Source organism: Panthera uncia (assembly GCF_023721935.1).
Source record: "Panthera uncia isolate 11264 chromosome A1 unlocalized genomic scaffold, Puncia_PCG_1.0 HiC_scaffold_16, whole genome shotgun sequence".
Taxonomy (NCBI): domain Eukaryota; kingdom Metazoa; phylum Chordata; class Mammalia; order Carnivora; family Felidae; genus Panthera; species Panthera uncia.
In genome coordinates, this window is record NW_026057576.1 from 21,973,027 (window position 1) to 21,994,393 (window position 21,367).

General features: G+C 36.3%; 1 protein-coding gene across 2 annotated transcripts in view; it reads left to right on the plus strand.

The window, feature by feature from the left end:
• Positions 1 to 18,605, plus strand: part of MED4 (mediator complex subunit 4) — a 46,532-nt gene extending 27,927 nt beyond the window's left edge. For both annotated transcript variants that reach the window (XM_049646931.1, XM_049646932.1), the window contains 6 exons: positions 5,630 to 5,696; positions 10,703 to 10,873; positions 12,880 to 12,937; positions 14,430 to 14,516; positions 15,728 to 15,859; positions 17,973 to 18,605. In XM_049646931.1, coding sequence (XP_049502888.1) covers positions 5,630 to 5,696; positions 10,703 to 10,873; positions 12,880 to 12,937; positions 14,430 to 14,516; positions 15,728 to 15,859; positions 17,973 to 18,145 — 688 coding nt within the window. In that variant the 3' untranslated portion in view covers positions 18,146 to 18,605. The remainder of the gene's footprint in view (positions 1 to 5,629; positions 5,697 to 10,702; positions 10,874 to 12,879; positions 12,938 to 14,429; positions 14,517 to 15,727; positions 15,860 to 17,972) is intronic.
• The last annotated feature ends 2,762 nt before the right edge of the window (positions 18,606 to 21,367 follow it).

Consider the following 21,367-nt stretch of genomic DNA (forward strand, 5'->3'; position numbering starts at 1 on the left):
CACTTTTCTGTGACTATGTTGACTTCTGAAGAAGTGACACCCCCTTTGGGAAGTAGTGGCTGCTGCCTTTTGTTCCAAGTCTTGGCCTTAGAATTTCAACTCTTTGCCCTAGTATAGTCAGTGACTTATTCTCACCGTTTTACTCTGGAGCCCAGTAAATTCATTTCTTTTCTGAGCTCACTTGCTGTAACATAATTTGTCTGTTTTGTGACCCTAGTGTGTATTTCATACTCTGCAAGTTCGGGAACTATGGCTTTTTTGAACTACTCATCCAGGATAATGGTATTTGAACATTTCTTCTGACATTGGACCACTCCGTAGTCACTTTTAAGATCTTGTTCCGGGATTATTTGGCCGTATATCTGAGGTGCGTTTTCCTGACGATGTCGGTACCTGCAGGAGTGCATATACATGATAGTCATGTAGTCTTCACCTGAGATAGCATAATTCAGTAATTTACCAGCTGTGTTAAATTTGAGACTAAATTGGAATTCTCTTGTATCTAGCTAGGATTGACCAGTTTCTCTCTCTCCCTATTTGCTTGTTTCCTTGAGTACTGAGTATAGCATTTTCTGCTTGGTGAAATGTGTTGACCTGCTGGAGTAGTGGATCATTTCAGTTTTCCTCAAGAATCTCGGTGTTTCAAAAGTTGCACAGCAGCAGATCCTAATGTAGTTTTGCTCTTCTCTGACCTCGTCAGGAAGAGGTTGAAATCCGATGCATTCTTTGTAGAGCTCTTCAGTCATTCCACAGGGCTCTGCAGTCCTTGAGTCACATCAGCTTCTGGCCACATTGGCTTCTAGTCACATCAGGGTCACAGTCTGCAGCAGACCTTGAGTGTGGAGTTCTCTCTTGTCCTGAATTTTCCCTCTTTATTTTTTTCTTTCTTGTTTTACTTTCTTTATTATGGAGAGAGAGAGGGAGAGGGCGAGAACCAGTGGGGGAGGGGCAAAGAGAGAGGCAGATTGAGGATCCTAGGCAGGCTCTGTGCTGACAGCAGAGCCCAATGCGAGGCTTGAACCCACAAACCATGAGATCATGACCTGAGGTGAAGTTGGACGCCCAACCCACTCAGCGCCCCCAGGCAACCCTAGGTTTTCTGTCATTATATAATCAACCTCACTTTAAGATACCATTACTTCTTTTTTCCTCAAGAGAAAGTTGCATCTTCTTTTCTTTTATTGAAAACATGAATCCTACTTTTTTTTTGCAGAGTTGTTTCCCTTATTTATTCTAGTAGCTTCAACCACTACATTAACTAGAATTCTTAACCCTAACTTTTAGTAAAAACTGATTGTAAGCAGTTGTAAACAGTCTGCTGTACCACCATCCATTAGACCGGCATATTCCTGAATACATTTCTTAAGTCCCAGCAATGTGTGCATCTTCACAGCACAGTCTTTCAATAAAGCACAAAATGAGTTTACTATGAGACCAAAAAAAAAAAAAAAACAATCTCAGCATTTCTGAAACCTTCCCCCTTCAGCTTTCTAGTTGTGCATGATTAGTTGAGGCGCTGAGTTCTCTTTTGATTTCTTTAAAAGAAGCTGTCGTTTTTCTATTGCCCTTTCCCCAGGAATGCCACTTTGATTTCTGGTTGATTTGTAGCCTCCACTGAGTCTTGTGACAAATTGGAGATAAGCTGCTGCTTTCTTGAGGTGTTCTGCACCCTGGTAATTAATTGTCTTAAAAGTTTTTCTTTTCCTCTGATTTTCTCATGACTTACTCTGCTGTTATTTTATTTATTCATCTCTAAAGAAAGACTGGGTGACAGTAAGTGAAAATTTATCTTTTATGACCCTGGAGATGGATGGTGGTGGCAGTGGAAGAGATGTCACTTTGTAGTTTGCCACCTAGGATTCATTGAGATTTCACAGAGTGAGGTTGTTCCAGTGTGGTTGGCTTTTGAAAAAAATCCCATTTTGTTAGCAATTGGATAGTTACATATACTGATTCTGTCATCTGAAATTTGTCATTATCCTCTTAATGAAATTTTTCTCGTGTTTGCATTTGTTATGAAAAAAAAATGAAAAGAAAACTCACTAGTATAACTTCTTGGCTTTTAGAAAATAGTAAGTTTGAAATTTAGGACGTATCTTTTACTGTAACCTGATTATATAGCTTTTTAGTATATTTTATTACTTTGGAAAATATGATAGAATGAGGTAGTCTTTAGATGAATTTAAAAAAAAACACAACAAATTGTAGTCTGGGGTGCCTGGGTGGCTCAGTCGGTTGAGCGTCCAGCTTCGGCTCAGGTCATGATCTCGCAGTTTGTGAGTTCGAACCCCGCGTCGGGCTCTGTGCTGACGGCTCAGAGCCTGGAGCCTGTTTCAGATTCTGTGTCTTCCTCTCTCTCTGCTCCTCCCCTGCTCGTGCTCTGTCTCTCTCTCTCCCTCTCTCTCAAAATTAAACATTAAAATTCAAACAAATTGTCTAAAAGTTTTTTTTTTTATTTTTAATTATTTTTGAGAGAGAAAGAGAGAGAGACAGAGCGTGAGCAGGGGAAGGACAGAGAGATAGGGAGACAGGCTCCAGGTTCTGAGCTGTCAGCACAGAGCCCGACGCGGGGTTCGCGTATATATGTTAATATAACATGCTACTTTCATGAAATGTTTGTTTAATCCATCATTGTCTTGCCAGCTCTACCTCCAAAATATATTCTGAGTCTGTACATGTTTCACCTATTACCATTACTAAATCCTAGTGGCTAGGACCCAGTCAAAGCCAATGTCATTTTTTGCCTGGAACATTGCAGAAGCCACCTAACTTCATTTCCATTCTGGCCCTCTTACAATCTGTTCTCCAGATAGCTTAGCTTGTTTTAAAATAAATCAGGTCATATCATTTCCCAGCTTAAAATGATCCAGTTGCTTCTCATTCTCTGGAATGATACACTGATCCTTTACCATGACCTACAAGGACCTGACACAGTAGTCTGGCCCCTCCCTCCTTCCCTCCCCTTGTCCTCATTTTGTATCCTGCTCCCCAGTGTATACTACGTTCTGGCCACACTTCTTCAAACCATCTTTGGGCCCCTGAACTAGCTGTGACTTTTTACACGCATTCTTCCCTCATGGCTGGCTCCTCTCACTTGGAGAATCCTTTCCTGACCCTACCCAGGGCAAGTAGCCAGACCAGCTCACTGACACTCTGCTTTATTTTCTTCCCAACCCTTATAACCCTAGTTTTATTTACCTGTTTTCTTGGTTATTTTTGTCTCCTGTATTAGAATTTAAATTCCATTGTTCACTGTTTTTTTTAATGTCTATTTATGTATTTTGAGAGAGAGAGAAAGTGTGTGTGTACATGTGTGAGTGAGAGGATGGCCAAGGAAAGAGGAAGAGAGAGAATCTCAAGCAGGCTCTGCACTGTCAGTACAGAGCCCAACTCGGGGCTTGATCCCACAAACTGTGAGATTATGACCTGAGCTGAAACCAAGAGTCAGATGCTCAACCAACTGAGCCACCCAGGCACCCCTCCATTGTTTGCTTTTATAACTCAAGCATCTAGAAAGTGCCTGGCACGTAAGAGGCACTCAAGAAATATTTAATGAATGGGTGAATGAAGACTTTCCACTGCCATATCCCCCTTTTTCATTAATTAGCAAATTCATACACAGTGGTACGAGAACCTAGTAGTGGGGAAGGTTGGGTCCAGTTGGCACCATCCAGGAAAACCGTATGAAGGTAGGAGTAGGAAGATGGAAATAGGAAGGTGAAGATAGCCTAGCAGCCAGCAAGAAGGTACAAACACTGGGGCTGACTGGTCGTGTCAGGTAGCTAATTGTGCAGCTGTGCCTCTTGAATAATTTCTGGAGTCCATCTGTCAGCAAGTTTGAAGCTAATATATGGATACTACCTGTGACATATTTTATACTGTGATATATTTTATAATGTATATATTATGTTTATACTAATTTTCATATAGGAAAATTGGTATATCTAGTAAATGCTCATTCCAGAAAGATAGGATTTTATTATATGTAAGAATCCCTCTTAGTTGATAACTTGTGCGGTTAATTAAAATATTCAGGGGCTCCTGGATGGCTCAGTCAGTTAAACGTCCAACTTCAGCTCAGGTCATGATCTCACTGTTTGTGGGTTCAACCCCATGTCGGCTCTGTGCTGACATCTCAGAGCCTGGAACCTGCTTCGGATTCTATGACTCCCTCTCCGCCCCTCCCCTGCTCGCTCGCTCTCTCTCTGTCTCTCTCTGTCTCTGTCTCTCTCTCTCTCTTTCTCTCTCTCTCTGTCTCTCTCTCTCGATAAATAAATAAACGTCAAAAAAATTTTTAAAAATTCAGTTAGGAGCACCTGCATGGCTCAGTTGGTTAAGCGTCCGACTCTTGATTTCAGCTCAGGATCATGATCTCGTGGTTTGTGAGTTTGAGCCCCACTGCTTGGGATTCTCTCTCTCTCTCCCCTTCTCTCTGCCTCTCTCCCACGCAGGTGCATATGCTCTTAAAAGAAATAAACTTTATAAAAAAATTCAATTAAAGTAGAAAATGATTAAAAATGATTCATCTACTCCTTGTTTTATTTTACCTTAAAGCATATAAACTTATGTTTTCACTAATCTTTTCATCTAAGACAGGTGTCAGATAACTTTTTCTGTAGAGGAAGGGCCAGATAATAAATATTGTTGATTTTTGCAAGCTATAAATTTTCTGCTGCAACTACCCTATTCTGCCATTATAGTGGGAAAACAGCCCTGGATGATATGTAAATGAAGGGGCATGGCCAATGTGCTGAATGTAGGAGTTTTTCTTGCATAAACCACCCATAATGCAAAGTCTACCAGTTACTAGTTTGTTTGTTTTTTTTTTAAAGTTGACTTTTATTTTATTATTTTTTTTAATATTTATTTATTTTTGAGACAGAGAGAGACAGAGAATGAATGGGGAGGGTCAGAGAGAGAGGGAGTCACAGAATCCAAAGCAGGCTCCAGGCTCCGAGCTGTCAACCCAGAGCCCGACGCGGGGCTCGAACTCACGGACCATGAGATCATGACCTGAGCCGAAGTCGGACGCTTAACCGACTGAGCCACCCAGGCACCCCACTAGTTTGTTTCTTTAAAGTGAAATGAGGGGTGCCTGGCTGGCTCAATCAGTAGAGCATGCAATTCTTGATCTCAGGATTGTGGATTCGAGCCCCATGTTGGGTGTAGAGATTACTTTAAATGAATGATAAAGTGAAATGAGAACTTAGATGCTCATCAAACAGTCTTAGGGCAGACTCTTGCTGAATTTGTATGACTTTCCCTGCTTCTTTGAAGTAGGCCTTTGCAGACATCTCTTGAGTCTTTCCCCAGCATTCAGCTTAGGTTTTTATAGAAATAGCTCTTCTCTGTTGGCAGTCATATTTCATTGGTATTTATGTAATGGATATTAATTTATGTAATTACACTAGTAAGTAAAACTTGCATAGATGCATCTGGTAACAATCAAAACTGAGTCTTGAAGCTGGTGAGAGCCCAAGCGCATAGTCACTGTGGAGCAGTGGCTGTGAATACTCAGCGTACTGTGGGTACCATGAATCTAGCAAGTCAGTTAGGTACAGATAGTTGAGAAGGCTTCTACTGTATTTGCTTTGCAAAGGTGTTTTGTTTTTTGTTTTTCTTTTTCTAGAGAACTTATAGAAATGCTGGCAATTTCAAGAAACCAAAAGTTGTTGCCGCCTGATGAGGAAAACCAGGTAAGTGGCTTCTTTTTAAATTACAAACAAGAAATCCCCATCATTTACTGCAGTTTTCCTACTTAAATTTACTTTGTTTGAAAATAGGAAGATTGAATTCTATTAAATTATTAATTACAACTTTTAAATTGATACTTTCTTTGAATCTCTTATATAAGGTCATACTGCTTAAGATGCAAATAGTTGTCTAAGGGTGAATAGTATTTTCTCTTATAGTTGTAGTTACACATTTATTCATTTTTGTCTTTTGAATTAACCATCAAAGGCTTGTTAAATGGACATTAAAACAATATTTGGAATAAAGAAAGTTAATGCTCCCATAAACCTTTTATTATAGGCTTGTCCCCCTAATGCATCTTGAAAATGAATAGAAATAAAAGAGCATACAACTATTAATAGAAGTTATTTTGTAGATGTTAAGTTTATAAGTAGTTTTTATTTTCTTTATTCCTTTCTGTGCTTTGTAATCTTCTACAGTGAGATTGATTTTCTGACCCAGAAACTTTTTAAAGAAGAGGGTAAATGTCACTTTGTGTTTTTTTGCCATAATTAAAAAAAATTTTTTAAGAGGAAACAGATAGGAAGAATTAGCCTATTTAATGATGTGAGACAGGAGAAATCTCTAATAGATCTTTTCTCTTTACTTTCCACCCCTTCATCATTTTAATTTTATCATATGTTTTGAGGGCAGAGAAATTTGGTTGATTGTCAATAGTGAAGTATCAGAAAACTGTTTTCTTCAAGGATTAATGCTCTCAGGAAGAGAGGGGGGAATTAGATAAAGCTACAGGTAGTGTAAGTTGGTAATTTTAGGGATATTAAAGTTGTTCTTTGTATATTGCTTATTTTGTTTTTAGAAAAAGCTTATAGAGAAATATGGTAATAAAAGAATGCTAGTCTCAGATACTTTATTCATAAATACCTGTGAAGCCAAATAAGAATTACGAAATAAGCAAAATGAAATATAAGTTCTAACTTTACTTCCTAGGCAATTATATGCTTGCTATGAGCCAGGCACACAGATGATTCAGTAGGTCATAACTAACACCTGTCTTATCAGCACTAATATTTCTTACACTTTTTAAAAACTAACAGTTCTGTCCTTAAAAATAACAGTACCTTGTCATATAAGGTTGTTGTGAGGATGTATTATACTGCATTCTTAAGTACACATAGGGAGAGCTTAGTAATGGTGGGTAGTTATCATCACCACTCTGAAACAGAATTAAACGTTATACTTAGTACTGTGAATTTTCATTGAAACTGTTAAATATTAGTGTGATGTGCCCATTTGAAAATTTTCTAGCCTCCATTTTATTTATTCGTATTTTCATGTATGTAGAATTTTACTTAGAAGGGACATTAATGGTCTTTATAACCTCCTGTGTTATAAAAGAGCTTGAGTTCCAGAGTGGATAAGTGAACTAGAGGTTGATGGATGAATAGAACTAGAATCGAGGTCTGACTTCAGTTGAATAATTTTTCTCTACTCAACAATAAAATCTCCAAAGAATCTTTACTGCTCTATGGTAGTATACAATATAGGTCAAACTGTAAACTTCTTGAAACGTGTTGTGAAACAACAAGTTGGTTAATAACTTTTTAAATATACTTTTATAGAAGTGGAAACCCTGCTTTCTCTTGTGACTTGAGAAGAATAGGGACTGTAGGTATATTAAGTAGAATATACTACTTTTTATAGAAGAAACTATTATTCAAAGTAAATACTTTTAATACATGGACAGAAGATATAGCTCAGTCTTTTGTCTGAGTCCTATAAAAATGAGGAGAACTTCATATCGAAAGGAACTTGAAGAGGCAGGTCTATACTTTTTACTCTTTAACAAATTTTTGTTAACAGTTTTAAAATTGATTCTGAATTTTGATAGCCATTTCCTTTCTTGAAGTATTATTCCCCACGTTGCACAGTTAAGTAAGGGTATTTAGGTAAGATTGCATCTTAATTCTGTAGTGGGGTAGTGATGATGATAGCTAGCCTTTATTGGGCTCTTCCTGTGTGTACTTTACATGCATTATATCATAAATCCTCACAATAACCTTATGTGATAAGGTGCTGTTACTATATCCCTGGTAAACGAAAGACTAGAGATTTGGACCCAGACTTTCTGTTTTATGCTTTTTAACCTTCATAGGTCAAAGGTTGTATCTGCATACCACCTATTTACTATTTTTGGAAATTGCTCTTTTTTAACCATCTTCATTGTAAAGCAATACTATGAATGAAATCACAGGTTTAGTGTGAGTTTTATATATATGTATGTTTTAAGTTTATTTTTTATTTGCGAGTGTGTGTGTGTGGAGGAGGGGAAGAGAGAGAGGGAGAGAATCCCAAGCAGGCTGATGCGGGGTTCGATCTCACAAACCATGAGATCTTGACCTGAGCCGAAATCAAAAGTCATACACTTAACCAACTGAGCCAACCAGGTGCCCCATTTCTCTGTACATTTTTACAAACTTTAAGTTGCAAAAATTTTCTGTCTTAGCAACTTTCAAGTATACAATGTAATATCGTTAACTATAGTCACCATTTCTGTACATTGCATCCCAGAACTTACTTGTCTTATGAGCGTAAGTTTGTACCTTTTGATCATCTTCACCCATTTTACCCACCCCCACCCGTGGCAACCACCAATCTGATTTCTTTTTCTGAGTTTGTCTCTTGTAGATTCCGCATATAAATGAGATCGTGCAGTATTTGTCTTTCTCTTGCTGACTTTTTTCACTTAATATAATGGCTTCAAGGTCTATCCTTATTGTCACAAATGATAAGATTTCCTTCTTTTTTATGGCTGAATAGTATTTCTCTATCTGTGTGTACATACCACACATTTTCTACTAATTTGAAGGGATACATGCCCCTGGTGTTTACAGCAGCATTATCAACAATAGCCAAATTCTGGAAAAAGCTCAAATGTCCATCAGTTGATGAATGGGTAGAGAAGACAGACAGACACACACACACACACACACACACACACACACACACACACACACTGGAATATTACTCAGCCATAAAAAAGGAATGAGGGTTGGTTAAGCATCCTACTTTAGCTCAGGTCATAATCTCACAGTTCATGGGTTCGAGCCCCAAGGGGTGCTCAGAGCCTGGAGCCTGCTTTGGATTCTGTGTCTCCCTCTCTCAGTCCTTCCCCCACTCACACTATCTCTGTCAAAAAATGAATAAATGTTTTTTAAAAATTTTTTTAAAAAGGGGGGGAATGAAATCTTGCCGTTTGTAACGACATGGATGGAGCTGGAGAGTATTATGCTATGGAAAAATAAGTCAGAGAAAGACAATTACCACGTAATTTCACTCAGATGGAATTTAAGACATAAAACAAACAATCATAGGGAAGAAAAAAGAGGAAAACCAAGAAACAGACTCTTAGCTTTGGAGAGCGAACTGATGGTTACCAGAGGAGTGGTTGTTAAGGGAGTGGGGATTAAGGAGGGCACTTGTGATGAGCACCAGACATTGTATGTGAAGGTTGAATCACTACATTGTACACCTGAAACTAATATTACAGTGTATGTTAACTAGCTGGAACTTAAATAAAAACTTACATACAACATGTCCTTTATCCATTCATATATTGATGGATAGTTAGTTTGCTTTCTATTTTGGCTATTGTAAATAATGCTGCAGTGAATATAGGAGTGCAGATATCTTTTTGAGATAATAATTTCATTTTCTTCAGGTAAGTAACCAGAAGTAGAATTGCTGGATCATCTGGTAGTTCTCTTTTAACTCTTTAAGTAATAGCTTCTATACTGTTTCCCACAGTGGGTTTCCCACCACTAGTGCATGAAGGTTCCATTTTCTCCACCTCCTCACCAACATTTGGTATCTTTTTTTTTTTTTTTTTCTTTTTATTACAACTGTTGTAACTGGTATGAGGTGATATCCAGTTGTGGTTTTGATTTGCATTTCCCTGGTAATTAGTGATGTTGAGCACCTTTTCATGTACCTTTGTTCATTTGTATGTCTTTAGAAAAAGGTCTATTCATTTCCTTTGCACTTTTTTAAAAATTTAAATTAAAATTTTTTAAAAATTCACATCCAAATTAGTTAGCATATAGTGCAACAGTGACTTCAAGAATGGATAGATTCCTTAATGCCCCTTACCCATTTAGCCCATCCCCCCTCCCACAACCCTTCCCATAACCCTCTGTTTGTTCTCCATATTAAAGAGTCTTATGTTTTGTCCCCCTCCTTGTTTTTATATTTTTGCTTCCCTTCCCTTGTGTTCATCTGTTCTGTGTCTTAAAGTCCTCATAGGAGTGAAGTCATATAATATTTGTCTTTCTGTGACTAATTTCGCTTAGCATAATACCCTCTAGTTCCATCCACATAGTTGCAAATGACGAGATTTCATTCTTTTTGATTGCCGAGTAATAACTGCATTGTATATGTATACCACATCGTCTGTATCCATTCATCTGTCAATGGACATTTGGGCTCTTTCCATACTTTGGCCATTGTTGATAGTGCTGCTATAAACATTGGGGTGCGTGTGCCCCCTCGAAACAGCATACCTATATCCCTTGCATAAATACCTAGTAGTGCAATTGCTGGGTTGTAGGGTAGTTCTATTTTTAATTTTTTGAGGAACCTCCATACTGTTTTCCAGAGTGGCTTGCATCAGTTTTCCTTTGCTCATTTTTTAAATCAGGCTGTTTATTTTGTATTTTTAAGGATACACAAAAATTTTATCTTTCCTGGGAAGTGAATAAACCTCATTTTGGCATATTGGTATTTCTTATTTGCATGAAAGAATAGCATGTAATGAGAAAAAGTAAAAAGTCTTGATAGTCTTTTTTCCAAAATAATCAGAAGTAGGCTATTTTTATTCTTAACATTGATTAGAATAATGCTTTGGAGGTGTTAACATTTTATAGCCTAGCCAGTTTACATGTAGACTCTTTGTTTCATTGGAATGTCACTTTTCAATATTCTGCTGTCTGCTTTAATCAATATCTGATAGGTCCTGGAGTTGTTAATTCACAGAGATGGGGAATTTCAAGAACTGATGAAATTGGCACTTAATCAGGGAAAAATCCATCATGAAATGCAAGTTTTAGAAAAGGAAGTAGAGAAGAGAGACAGTGATATTCAACAACTACAAAAACAGCTAAAGGAAGCAGAGCAAATATTGGTGAGTTCATAGAAGAGGAGGTTAAAAAAAAGGATACTGTTTAATTTACTTCTGAAAAATAAATCTGTTTTAAAGTATTTTGAATTGGCAGAACACTTAAGTTCCTAAGTGCAAAAATGAGAACTTGACAGTTTGAATGAAAGGCCATGGTCATCCCTTTTTAACTTAATGTTTTAAGGTAGTCTGCATTACTTTTGAACCATATTTTCATCATTTAAAGATTTCTCAGTGTTGAATTAATAGAACTAATGGAATTGAATTGAATTAATAGAAGTTGTACTTTTATCCTGTCCTGATAGAAGTTTTAAGTTGTTAGTAATCTAAATCTTTACTTCAACTTTAAAAATATTTTGAAATCAGTAGAAATATGTACCAATTTTATAAATTGATTAAAACTGACTCCATTAACTTATTTCATCCTCCATTCTAAACTAGGTGGATTTGGGCATATGTCCAGGACTCTAGTTCTTGGCTACTATTTCAAAAAAGCAATTTCTTTGCTCATATTTATCCGGTTATTTCACTAAATACTAACGAATGCAATTGTTATATGGTGATATTACAGAAACAGCTGAGTTTCATTCTCATATGGACCAGACACTGCTGGAATCCTTATCCCTGATGAATCTTCAAAATATGTCCAAATGGGCTCCAATAAATAGAAACCTGAGTGGTTCAGGGTAAATTAACCATTCCTGCTGAAAAAATGACCCCAAGTAAATGCTTTAAAAAAAAAAAAAAAAAAAAAAAAACATAGTAAAATCTATTTTCCATTAGGAAAGTAATACTTGCTTATCAAAAGATATTCAGAGAATACAGAAAAGTAGAAAGAGGAGGGAAAAAATGCCGTCAGTCCCTCTGTGCTGTTATTCATAGTTTTTTGCCTTTCATTTCAGTCTCAGGTGTATTCTTTTTTTTTTTTTTTTAATTTCCCAGTAGGCTTATAATTGTTTTTTAAATCAAAGTATAGTTGATACACAATGTTACTTTAGTTTCAGGTGTACAACATAGTTTTTTTTTCCCCTCAGAGGAATTCATTTTGTATCTTGTAATTAGTAGGATACCAACTGGTGTTCTATTACCATTTATTAAAACTAAGGGATTTTTCGTATATTGTATCCATTTTGTTTAGTTTTCCAACTTACTGTTACAGAATAATACTTTCATGAATATCATTGCAAAAAAACTTTGTTTTTCTTCTGCATTTCAGATTATATTCTTTAAATTTCCAAAAATATAATTATGGAGTTAAATAGAGTTAACACAAGGACCATAAAAAGACTGAATTTTATGATTTAGGTAATAGCAACTAACATTGAGCACTTGTGCATCAAGCCTTGTGCTTGCTTGCACTTTAAATGTTTTAACTTACTCTTCTTAATAATTATGCGAGGTTAGTACCATTCCATTTTACAGATGAAGAAACTGAGATTTTAAATTGATAACTACTTTGCCCAGGGAGAGTGAAAAGTAGGGAGATGGAACTTAAACCTAATTCTCTCTGTCTCCATACTCCTAACCACTGTGTTACAGTTGAAGATGCATATACATACTAGCTTAACTTCATTTTACCCTTTCATGTATCTTTCCAGTGGGAGTGGGGGGTGGTTGTGGGTGTTTTCATTATAGTAGTCATTAAGCTTAGAGATAGTGGTAATGTATAAATGAATAAGATCATCAATCCAAGAATGTATCTTACAAACTAAAAAAACATTTTGATATTTTATCCTTGAACCCGAATGCTCTTGGGGTGGTATGTGGTCAGAATCTCTTCTGCATGTTTGTGATAGAATTTGTGAATGGAGACTGATTCATGAACATATATTATTTCTTTCATTAACTGATACAAATGATACCCACGTATTTGAGAACATTACAGATAAATTGTGGGGATTTCTAAATTTTGCATGTTGTTCATATGGAATTAATGATTTTGTGAATTAAGCCAAAAACTGTTTGATATAGTTAAGAATAAACCGTATTTCTTTTTTTAATGTTCAAATTAGGCAACAGCTGTTTACCAAGCAAAAGAAAAACTCAAATCAATAGAAAAAGCAAGAAAAGGTTAGTACAGTGGGAAACACTGAATGACTTTCTGAAAAATCCAAGTTTTTGTTTGAAGAAGCAGATGAGAGTGTTAACTGGTAATCATTTGCTGCTTTTGAAATGGTTCCAGTAAATTTTTCTTGTAAAGTGCTAGGTTCTAGCACTGAGCTATGTATTACTGAGGAGACATCACACCTTTCTCAGGTTATAAGAAGCAGTAACATATGGCAAGTTACGGCCTTGTATCCAAATGCGCAGTAATGACAATGAGTGTATAAAGTTGTTGGGAGAAGGGAAAAGAACTGTGATCTGGAAGCAAGTGGGATTTGAGATCTTGGAAAAGATGGATCTTGCAAAAGTGAAAGAGAATGTGCAGTGGACAAATGGAGCAGGACTAGAGTGTCATGAAGTCAGAACTACATGTGGCTTTGGGGTGTGTGCACATTTAATGGTGCAGAAGCCCAGCAGACCTTCTTTTCCTGTCCTCCTCCTCTCCTTAAAAGACTTCCATTTTGGATTTTTTAGTTTGTGTACTAAAAGTAGAGTTACGATGAAAATTTGGTTACTTTTGTTTTTTTAATTTTTTTTTTTTTTATGTTTATTTTTGAAGGAGAGAGAGACAGTGTGTGAGTCGGGGGGTGGGGGGTGGCAGAGAGAGAGGGAGACACAGATCCAAAGCAGGCTCCAGGCTCTGAGCTGTCAGCACAGAGCCCAACGCAGGGCTCGAACCCACAAACCATGAGATCATGACCTGAGCTGAAATCAGACGCTCAGCCAACTGAGCTCAACCAACCAAGGTGCCCCAAAGTTCGGTTACTTTAATGGTTTCGTAGATGATTTACCTTTAGTCACCTCAGGGTTGTCTAACTTTCTTCTTCTTTTCCTGTTTCAGATAACTACTGCTAATGTTTGGTGTGTGTCCACTTTTTTTTTTTTTTAAAGATGTTTAATACAGATAGAATGGGAACAATACAAGTATATATGTACATATATTCTAAAACAAAAACCAGGTCATGCTATACATATTATTTAGTGGCTTACCTTTTTTAATCTAATGAATGTATTGTGGATTTGTTTCTACTTAGATCTACTTATATCCTTAGTGGCACAGTAAGCCAACAATTGAGTGATATAGTGTGAACTGCTGTTCTAATTTAATAGCTTTGTCATTGGGAGACAAAACACTCTTGCCTCTATTTTGTGTTCACTGTTGCTTTCAGAACAGTAAGACTAATGGTAGCTAATAATTGAGATAGTGAGCATTATCATGCTAATGTCCCAAGTTTGACACTTTGTCAGACGATTTTTCTGAACGTTTTTTTCTTTAGTTGGGAAATCTCTATGATCTAAGTTTAACAATATACGTATTATTAGCTTTATTAGGGAAGGTAGGTAACTCAGATTATCTTGTATACAGATAATAAAAAATAAAGTATGATGTGTGACTGTGAGGCACGTGTTTATGCCCTTGTAAGTTACTAGACTAACATGCTATGCTCTCGACTCTCAGGTGCCATCTCCTCTGAAGAAATAATTAAATACGCACATAGGATTAGTGCGAGTAATGCTGTATGTGCCCCACTGACCTGGGTTCCAGGTAAAATACTTCTCTTTTTAAAGTAGACATATGTGGTTTTAAATCTTAGGTGATTTTCACATCTTTAATATCTTAGAAGGAATAATATGGGCCATGGGTTTTATCAGTTTGATTTTCTACAAAGCTGTTGCCACAGGAACTGTGTTTATTTCCTTTTTAAAGAAAAATAATAAATTCATGTTTAAAAGTACAAGATGATATGTGATGATTCAAAACCTATAGATTTATATGCCTGTAATACCCAGGCTGGCCAGAAGCCCACCTTTTAGAACAGTTGGAGTTTCCCCAAGGGTTCTGGCCTCGGAAGCAGACAATTCCAGCTCTTTGGTGATAAGGATGAAGCACTGAGCACCCAACAGCAAATACATGAGACTGGAAAGAACAGGAGTAATTAGAAACAGCAAAGAGCAATGAGCTGCAACATACATTGACAGTACATAAGACAGGGACCTAATGTAGAGCAGTGGTCTTCTGGAAGGAGTGGGAGATACATCTCTCAACATCAGTAACTTGTGAATGGTATTTTACCAATTACCAGTTTGGGGGGGTAAGTGATCTGGAGCGAGTAAGAAGTATTACCAAAAAGTCCAAATCTGCCAAATTTTCATCATCCCCAAACTAAACAGTATGCCTTCATGATTGGAAATGAACATTGGCTCTAGATACTCTCCTGGAAGGTTCTAGGAATTAGTCTTTAAATGACAAGATCAAAGAGGTTGGTTAGAAAAAGTTTTAATTTAGACAGTCCTTCAAATAAGCATTCCAGTCAGTCCTTTCTGTCTTATAAACAGAAGTGTGTCATGTGTCATGATCTATTTATTCTCCCTCAAGAGTATGTATCATTTGTTACTTTCTTACTAGGAAATGCAGGTAAATTACAAGAATCAAGACTGTTATAATTTTCTTAATTTGTTATCTGGAATTGCTAAAATGACAGACTTCTCTCTCTCTCTCTCTCTCTCTCTCTCTCTCTCTCTCTCTCTTTTTCTGTATAAAGAGTAGTATATTTCTATGCAGGTTCAGAGAAGAAATGCATGTATTTTTAAATATATTATGCTCTTAATAACAGTTGATAAGATGACCTTCTTGTTCCAAAATTGAAATGTAGTTTGAGTTTTTCAGAGTGAACCAAGGAAAATCAATACTTCTTTAGAGAAGGTATCAATGCTTATTTTGTATATGATTGAATTAAAAGCAGTCTGTTTTTTTAGGGGACCCACGGAGACCATACCCAACTGATTTAGAGATGAGAAGTGGATTATTGGGTCAAATGAACAATCCTTCCACTAATGGTGTAAATGGTCATTTACCAGGAGATGCACTTGCAGCAGGCAGATTGCCAGGTAACGTTGATCAGAAAAATGCTTTCGAACAGACTGAGGTTTTTCAGACATGGTGATGGAATATCTGGCTGTTGGACAAGTTTGAGGTTCTAGACCCAAGTTGTTTTATTTATTTTATTTTGTTTTTTAAGTTTATTTATTTTGAGAGAGAGAGGAAGAGCGGGAATCTCAAGCAGGCTCTGCATGGTCAGCATGGAGCATGACTCAGGACTTGAACTCAAATCGTGAGATCATAACCTGAGCCTAAATCAAGAGGCGGATGTTGGACCCAGTGAGCCGTTCAGGCATCTGACCCAACTCATTTTAATAGCTAAGTTTTCTGCCAATTATCCTGCTCTCTGCTTACTCTAGTTTAAAGATTGTTCTAGCTGGAGTTTATGAAACTACAATAAATTGACTTTTCTCTCATTTTTTAATAGGTTATTTTCCTTGGGCATTAGGCCTCTCTTTTATTATTATTAGGATCTAAACATAGCTTTTTAAATAAAATTGTGAAATATGCTATATAAACAGAATAAGAAATATATATGTTCATTTTAAAGAATACAAAGTGAACCCACTCCTGAAAAACTCCATATTAACCAAATGAATAACAAAGCTTTTTACAGACTTTTTAATAACTAAATAAAATAGCACTCTTGTGTGACTCAGTTTATTCTGAATTTCATCCTTAAGTTTTGCATATAGTTTTGTGTTATTCATAACCTTTATTTATGTTCCCCAACTTTTATTTTTTGTAGGTGACTTTTGTTTTTATTTGGTAGAACATTTAATAAGTTTTAATAAAAAAGGTTATAAAAACCAAAAACTATGGGGTTTTTTGAGCAATCACTTTTAATATTTTACCTATTTCATTTTTTTCCTTGTATTTTTTACAGTGTTTAAAACATGCCCTAGATAATGCTTTCTGCTTCATATTTTATTGTAAGGATGTTCCTGTGTTACTGAAAATGCTATGTAGACATTATGTTTATCTAACGTACAAACTGAGAACTCACTGTGCATTAATTTACCTTGATATCTTTTCATTTTCCTCATTTTGATTATACTGTATTATATGCCAGTCACAGCCCAGTCAGGAGGCAGAAAGGACATCAGCAGTATGAACAAGGAAAATTTAAAGAATTATTAACTAGTAACAAGATGATACTACTAAAGGGTAAAGAGAACTATTTTTTAAAAATACAGTAGTAATAAATGTGGGAGCAGCTGCTACATCTAAGATCAGGAGAGAGTACCCAAGGAAGGGCCCAACTGAGAAGAGACTCCTCCCACCCCCATCCCAAGGCTGTTTGTTCATATCATGGCGCTCTGGGTGGAGAGGGTATAGCTGTGGCCCACTGGCTGGCAGAGATGTTAGATGGATGAGGTCAGGCCAGAGCTGGCAAGCAGGAGGTGATCCACTAGGGTTCCAGGGAGCCTTGTTGGGAAGCCACCTTTGGCGTAATGTGAGACTTAACGCCAGGCGTAATGTGAGACTTAACGCCACGGCAACTTGCTAGGGGGTGAGCACCACTTGATGTCCTGCACGCCAGCCAGGCACTGCGCAGTGAGAAGGAAAACATCACATCGGATCCCTTAGAGGCCTGTTCCCCTTGCAGAGTCCCTCCAGTGCCCTCTGCTGACAAAGATTAACATTGCGGCTGCTGGCAAAGGAGATGTTTTCAGGGTTCAGGGAGAAGAGTGGATTTAAAGCCTAACAGGTAGTTTAAACTTGTAATACTTAGTATAGTAAATATTAGCTATTTAAAATCTACAGAGAGAATAGACAGAGAATGATATAATCTGCATATAATTTACATATATATGCATATATATATGAAAACATTTGATTTGTAATTGTGAATGTCTTACAAAAGAAAAATTAGTCAACTGACTCTATAAAGTTACTTAGATGGAAGCATGATTTCCTAAAAAATAAAACACACGTTCTAGTTATTAAAATATCATGCTTTTCCTTGATAAATTTGCTTTTTCTTAATTTAGCCAAATGTATATTTTGATTCCTGGCCTTAAAAAGAATATTTACTTCAGGTTGTGTGCATGAAGGGAAAAGTAATCAAGTAGTAAATTAATAGTAGAAGTGTTGTTATATATGCTTTCTTTTCTCCAGATGTCCTTGCTCCACAATATCCATGGCAGTCAAATGACATGTCAATGAATATGTTACCACCGAATCACAGTAATGACTTTTTGTTGGAACCTCCAGGGCATAATAAAGAAAATGAAGATGATGTAGAAGTTATGTCAACAGACTCCTCAAGCAGTAGTAGTGACTCTGATTAAAAAACATAAAAGACAAAATTCATACAGAATTGAATACTGTGGAATTCTGTTTCTTACACAATAGCAAGCCTATAAAAAAAGCCAGGTAATACTGCCTATAGTGGAACCGTGCAGCCCATTAAAAATCACTGGACTTTCTTTTTTAAGCCAAAAATTATCGTTTCAGTTCTAAACCACTAAGTGAATATTTAAAGAATAATCAAAATTTATTGTTGGAAAAAAAATTACTCATTTCAGTGCTGCCCTATCCTGTTATGTTCCAGTTATGTTGGACTTGTACATAGTATTTCTGGAAATAAAAGTTGAGGGAAATAACCCATGTACGCATCATATCTCAAAATAACAAAAACCTCATTTGAAAGTGAAGGCCGGTAGCTTCTGTCACAGTAACGGGAAGTTGTCTCAATTTTACTGTCTGTAATTATTGTAATATGTGTAAATAAACATATTTTTGTTTGTACTCTGATTTTTTTAAATTTAAATATTCCTTTAGTGTAGGTAGGAAATTATTTCTGTAAATCCAGTTTGATTTTATACATACTTAAGTAGAATTCTGGAGTGTGAATGAACATGATGTAATGCATTCAGCTGAACTAGTAATCACAACTGGTAGGTTTCACAAAGACCCATGACAGTCTCAGAAGAAATAAAATGAAGTTGTTGCTTTCTTCTTTTTTTCCCCATTAGTCTTCCCACTAGTTTTTTATTTTTTTCTCCTTTCCTTTCCTTTCCTTTCCTTTCTTTTCTTCCTTTACTCTTTCTTTTCCCCTTTCTTTTCCTTTTCTTTACTTCTGATTTCCTTCTTTCTTTCTCCCTTCTTTCCTCTCTCCCTTTCTTCCTCCCTCCCTCCCCTCACTTCTTTCCTTCCTTCCTTCCTTCCTTCCTGTCTCCTTCCTTCCCGTCTCCTTCCTTCCCTCCCTCCCTTCCCCTCCTTTCTTTCTTTTCTTCCTTCCTTCATTTCTTTTGAAAAAACTTACCATAATAATGTCTGATTTTAAGACTAACAGATTGGCTGAAAGTTTTTAGAATGGAAAGCACTGACTTGTCTTCACCTTCCCTCTTACTGCAGTTTTCACAAGGAATCACTTTTAAGCAGTGTTAAATTCTGATGGTTAATTTCCATGTTTAAATAATGTGCTTACACAACTATATTTTGATTTATTTTAGTGTACTTAAAAAAATTTTTGTTTCTGATTGCAAAAGTAATACAACATCCATAGTGGAACATTTAGCAAGTATAGTAAAGTACAAAGAAAATAAAACTAACATTCTATCTAGAGATCATAGAAATTAACATTTTGGTTCTTTATCTTTTTTAAAGATAAAAGATGGGATGGATTTAAAAATCCACATATATATACATTTTTTTTTTAAATGAGAATGTATTTCCTGAGGTGCTATATAGTTTTTAATCACATCCTTGCAATGAACTGCAAACTTGATTTTTCTAGCTTTTTTTCCTTTTTAATATTTAAATGAAACATGACCTATAGAAAAACATTTGTCTTCCAACTTCTGCAATTTCCTGGGAACAAAGTACATTTTTTAGATGGATATCTTTAATAATACATGGAATGAAATGAGTATCCTAGTTTGGAATTCTAACTGAAAGTATAAATTACCTCACAGTTCAATTTCTTTACTTTTGTATTAATGTGAATCCAATGGCATACCACTATACATAAATTGCAGTTATAACAGTGTCTATTATACAGTATAATAAAATATTGGTTGTCTAATTAATATATATATATATACTGCAGCCAAGGAAAAGAAGGAGGTGGAAAGGAGAGAGCTGAACCAAATAAGGCAAAATCTTGGTACCTGCTGAATCTGAGTATAGAGTGTATGGAAGTTCATTGTACTATTCTCTACTTCTGATATATTTGAAAATTTTCATATTAACATTTTTTGTTTTCCACATCAAAAGTTAACTTCACACTCTGGACCCTGTTGTACGAGATGCCTTTGTTGCTGCCAAAGTTCCAATTCAAGGATGGCAGGCATGGAAAGTGTGGGAATCCACAATAGCAAATGTTCATTGATTCTGTTGCAGTTCCTTAAGCTTTGAAATTTAGGCCACCTGTTAGCTTAGTTTGTTAGGTATGCTACAACAAAAACAGACTCATGACTTAAACGGGAATTTATTTTCACACAGTTCCGGAGGTTAGAAGTCCAAGCTCAAGGTGTAGGGAGGTTTGGCAAGTCTCTCGTTGGCTTGCCTTCTTGCTGTGTTCTCATGTGACATCAAACTGCTATCTACAGACTCACCTTAAATTTATGTATGCAGATCTATGACCCCTCATCCAAAACCCTGGGGTCTAAGTGTATTTCACAATTTGGATTTTTAAAAATATTTTAGAAAGCAGGATATATATAGATATATCCACATATCATGTTATATCTATATCTCTCTATATATTATATGTTATATAATACCCCCAGCAAGGTCTGAAGAGGCACCTTATAAAGAGAGCACTTAAGATTTCTTTAATGGGGTGCCTGGATGGCTCAGTTGGTTAAGTGTCTGGCTCTTGATTTTGGCTCAAGACATTATCTCATGGTTGTGAGACCGAGCCCCACAGAGCCTGCTTAAGATTCTCTGTCTCTCTGACATGATATTCTATGGAAAACCCAGAGACTCCACCAAAAACCTCCTAGAACTGATATATGAATTCAGCAAGGTCGCAGGCTATAAAATCAGTGCACAGAAATCAGTTGCATTTCTATATGTCAATAATGAAGCAACAGAGAAATCAAGGAATCGATCCCATTTGCAATTGCACCAAAAATCATAAAATACCTAGGAATAAACCTAACCAAAGAGGTGAAAAATCTATACTCTGAAAACTATAGAAAGCTTATGAAAGAAATTGAAGAAGACATTAAAAAAATGGAAAAATATTCCATGCTCCTGGATTGGAAGAACAAATATTGTTAAAATGTCGATACAACCCCAAGCAATCTACATATTCAATGCAATTCCTATCAAAATAACACCAGCATTCTTCACAGAGCTAGAACAAACAATCCTAAAATTTGTATGAAACCAGAAAAGACCCTGAATAGCCAAAGCAATCCTCAAAAAGAAAACTAAAGCTGGAGGCATCACAATCTGGGACTTGTATTAGAAAGCTGTAATCAAGACAGTATGGTACTGGCACAAAAACAGACACTTAGATGAGTAGAACAGAATAGGGAATCCAGAAGTGAATCCACAAA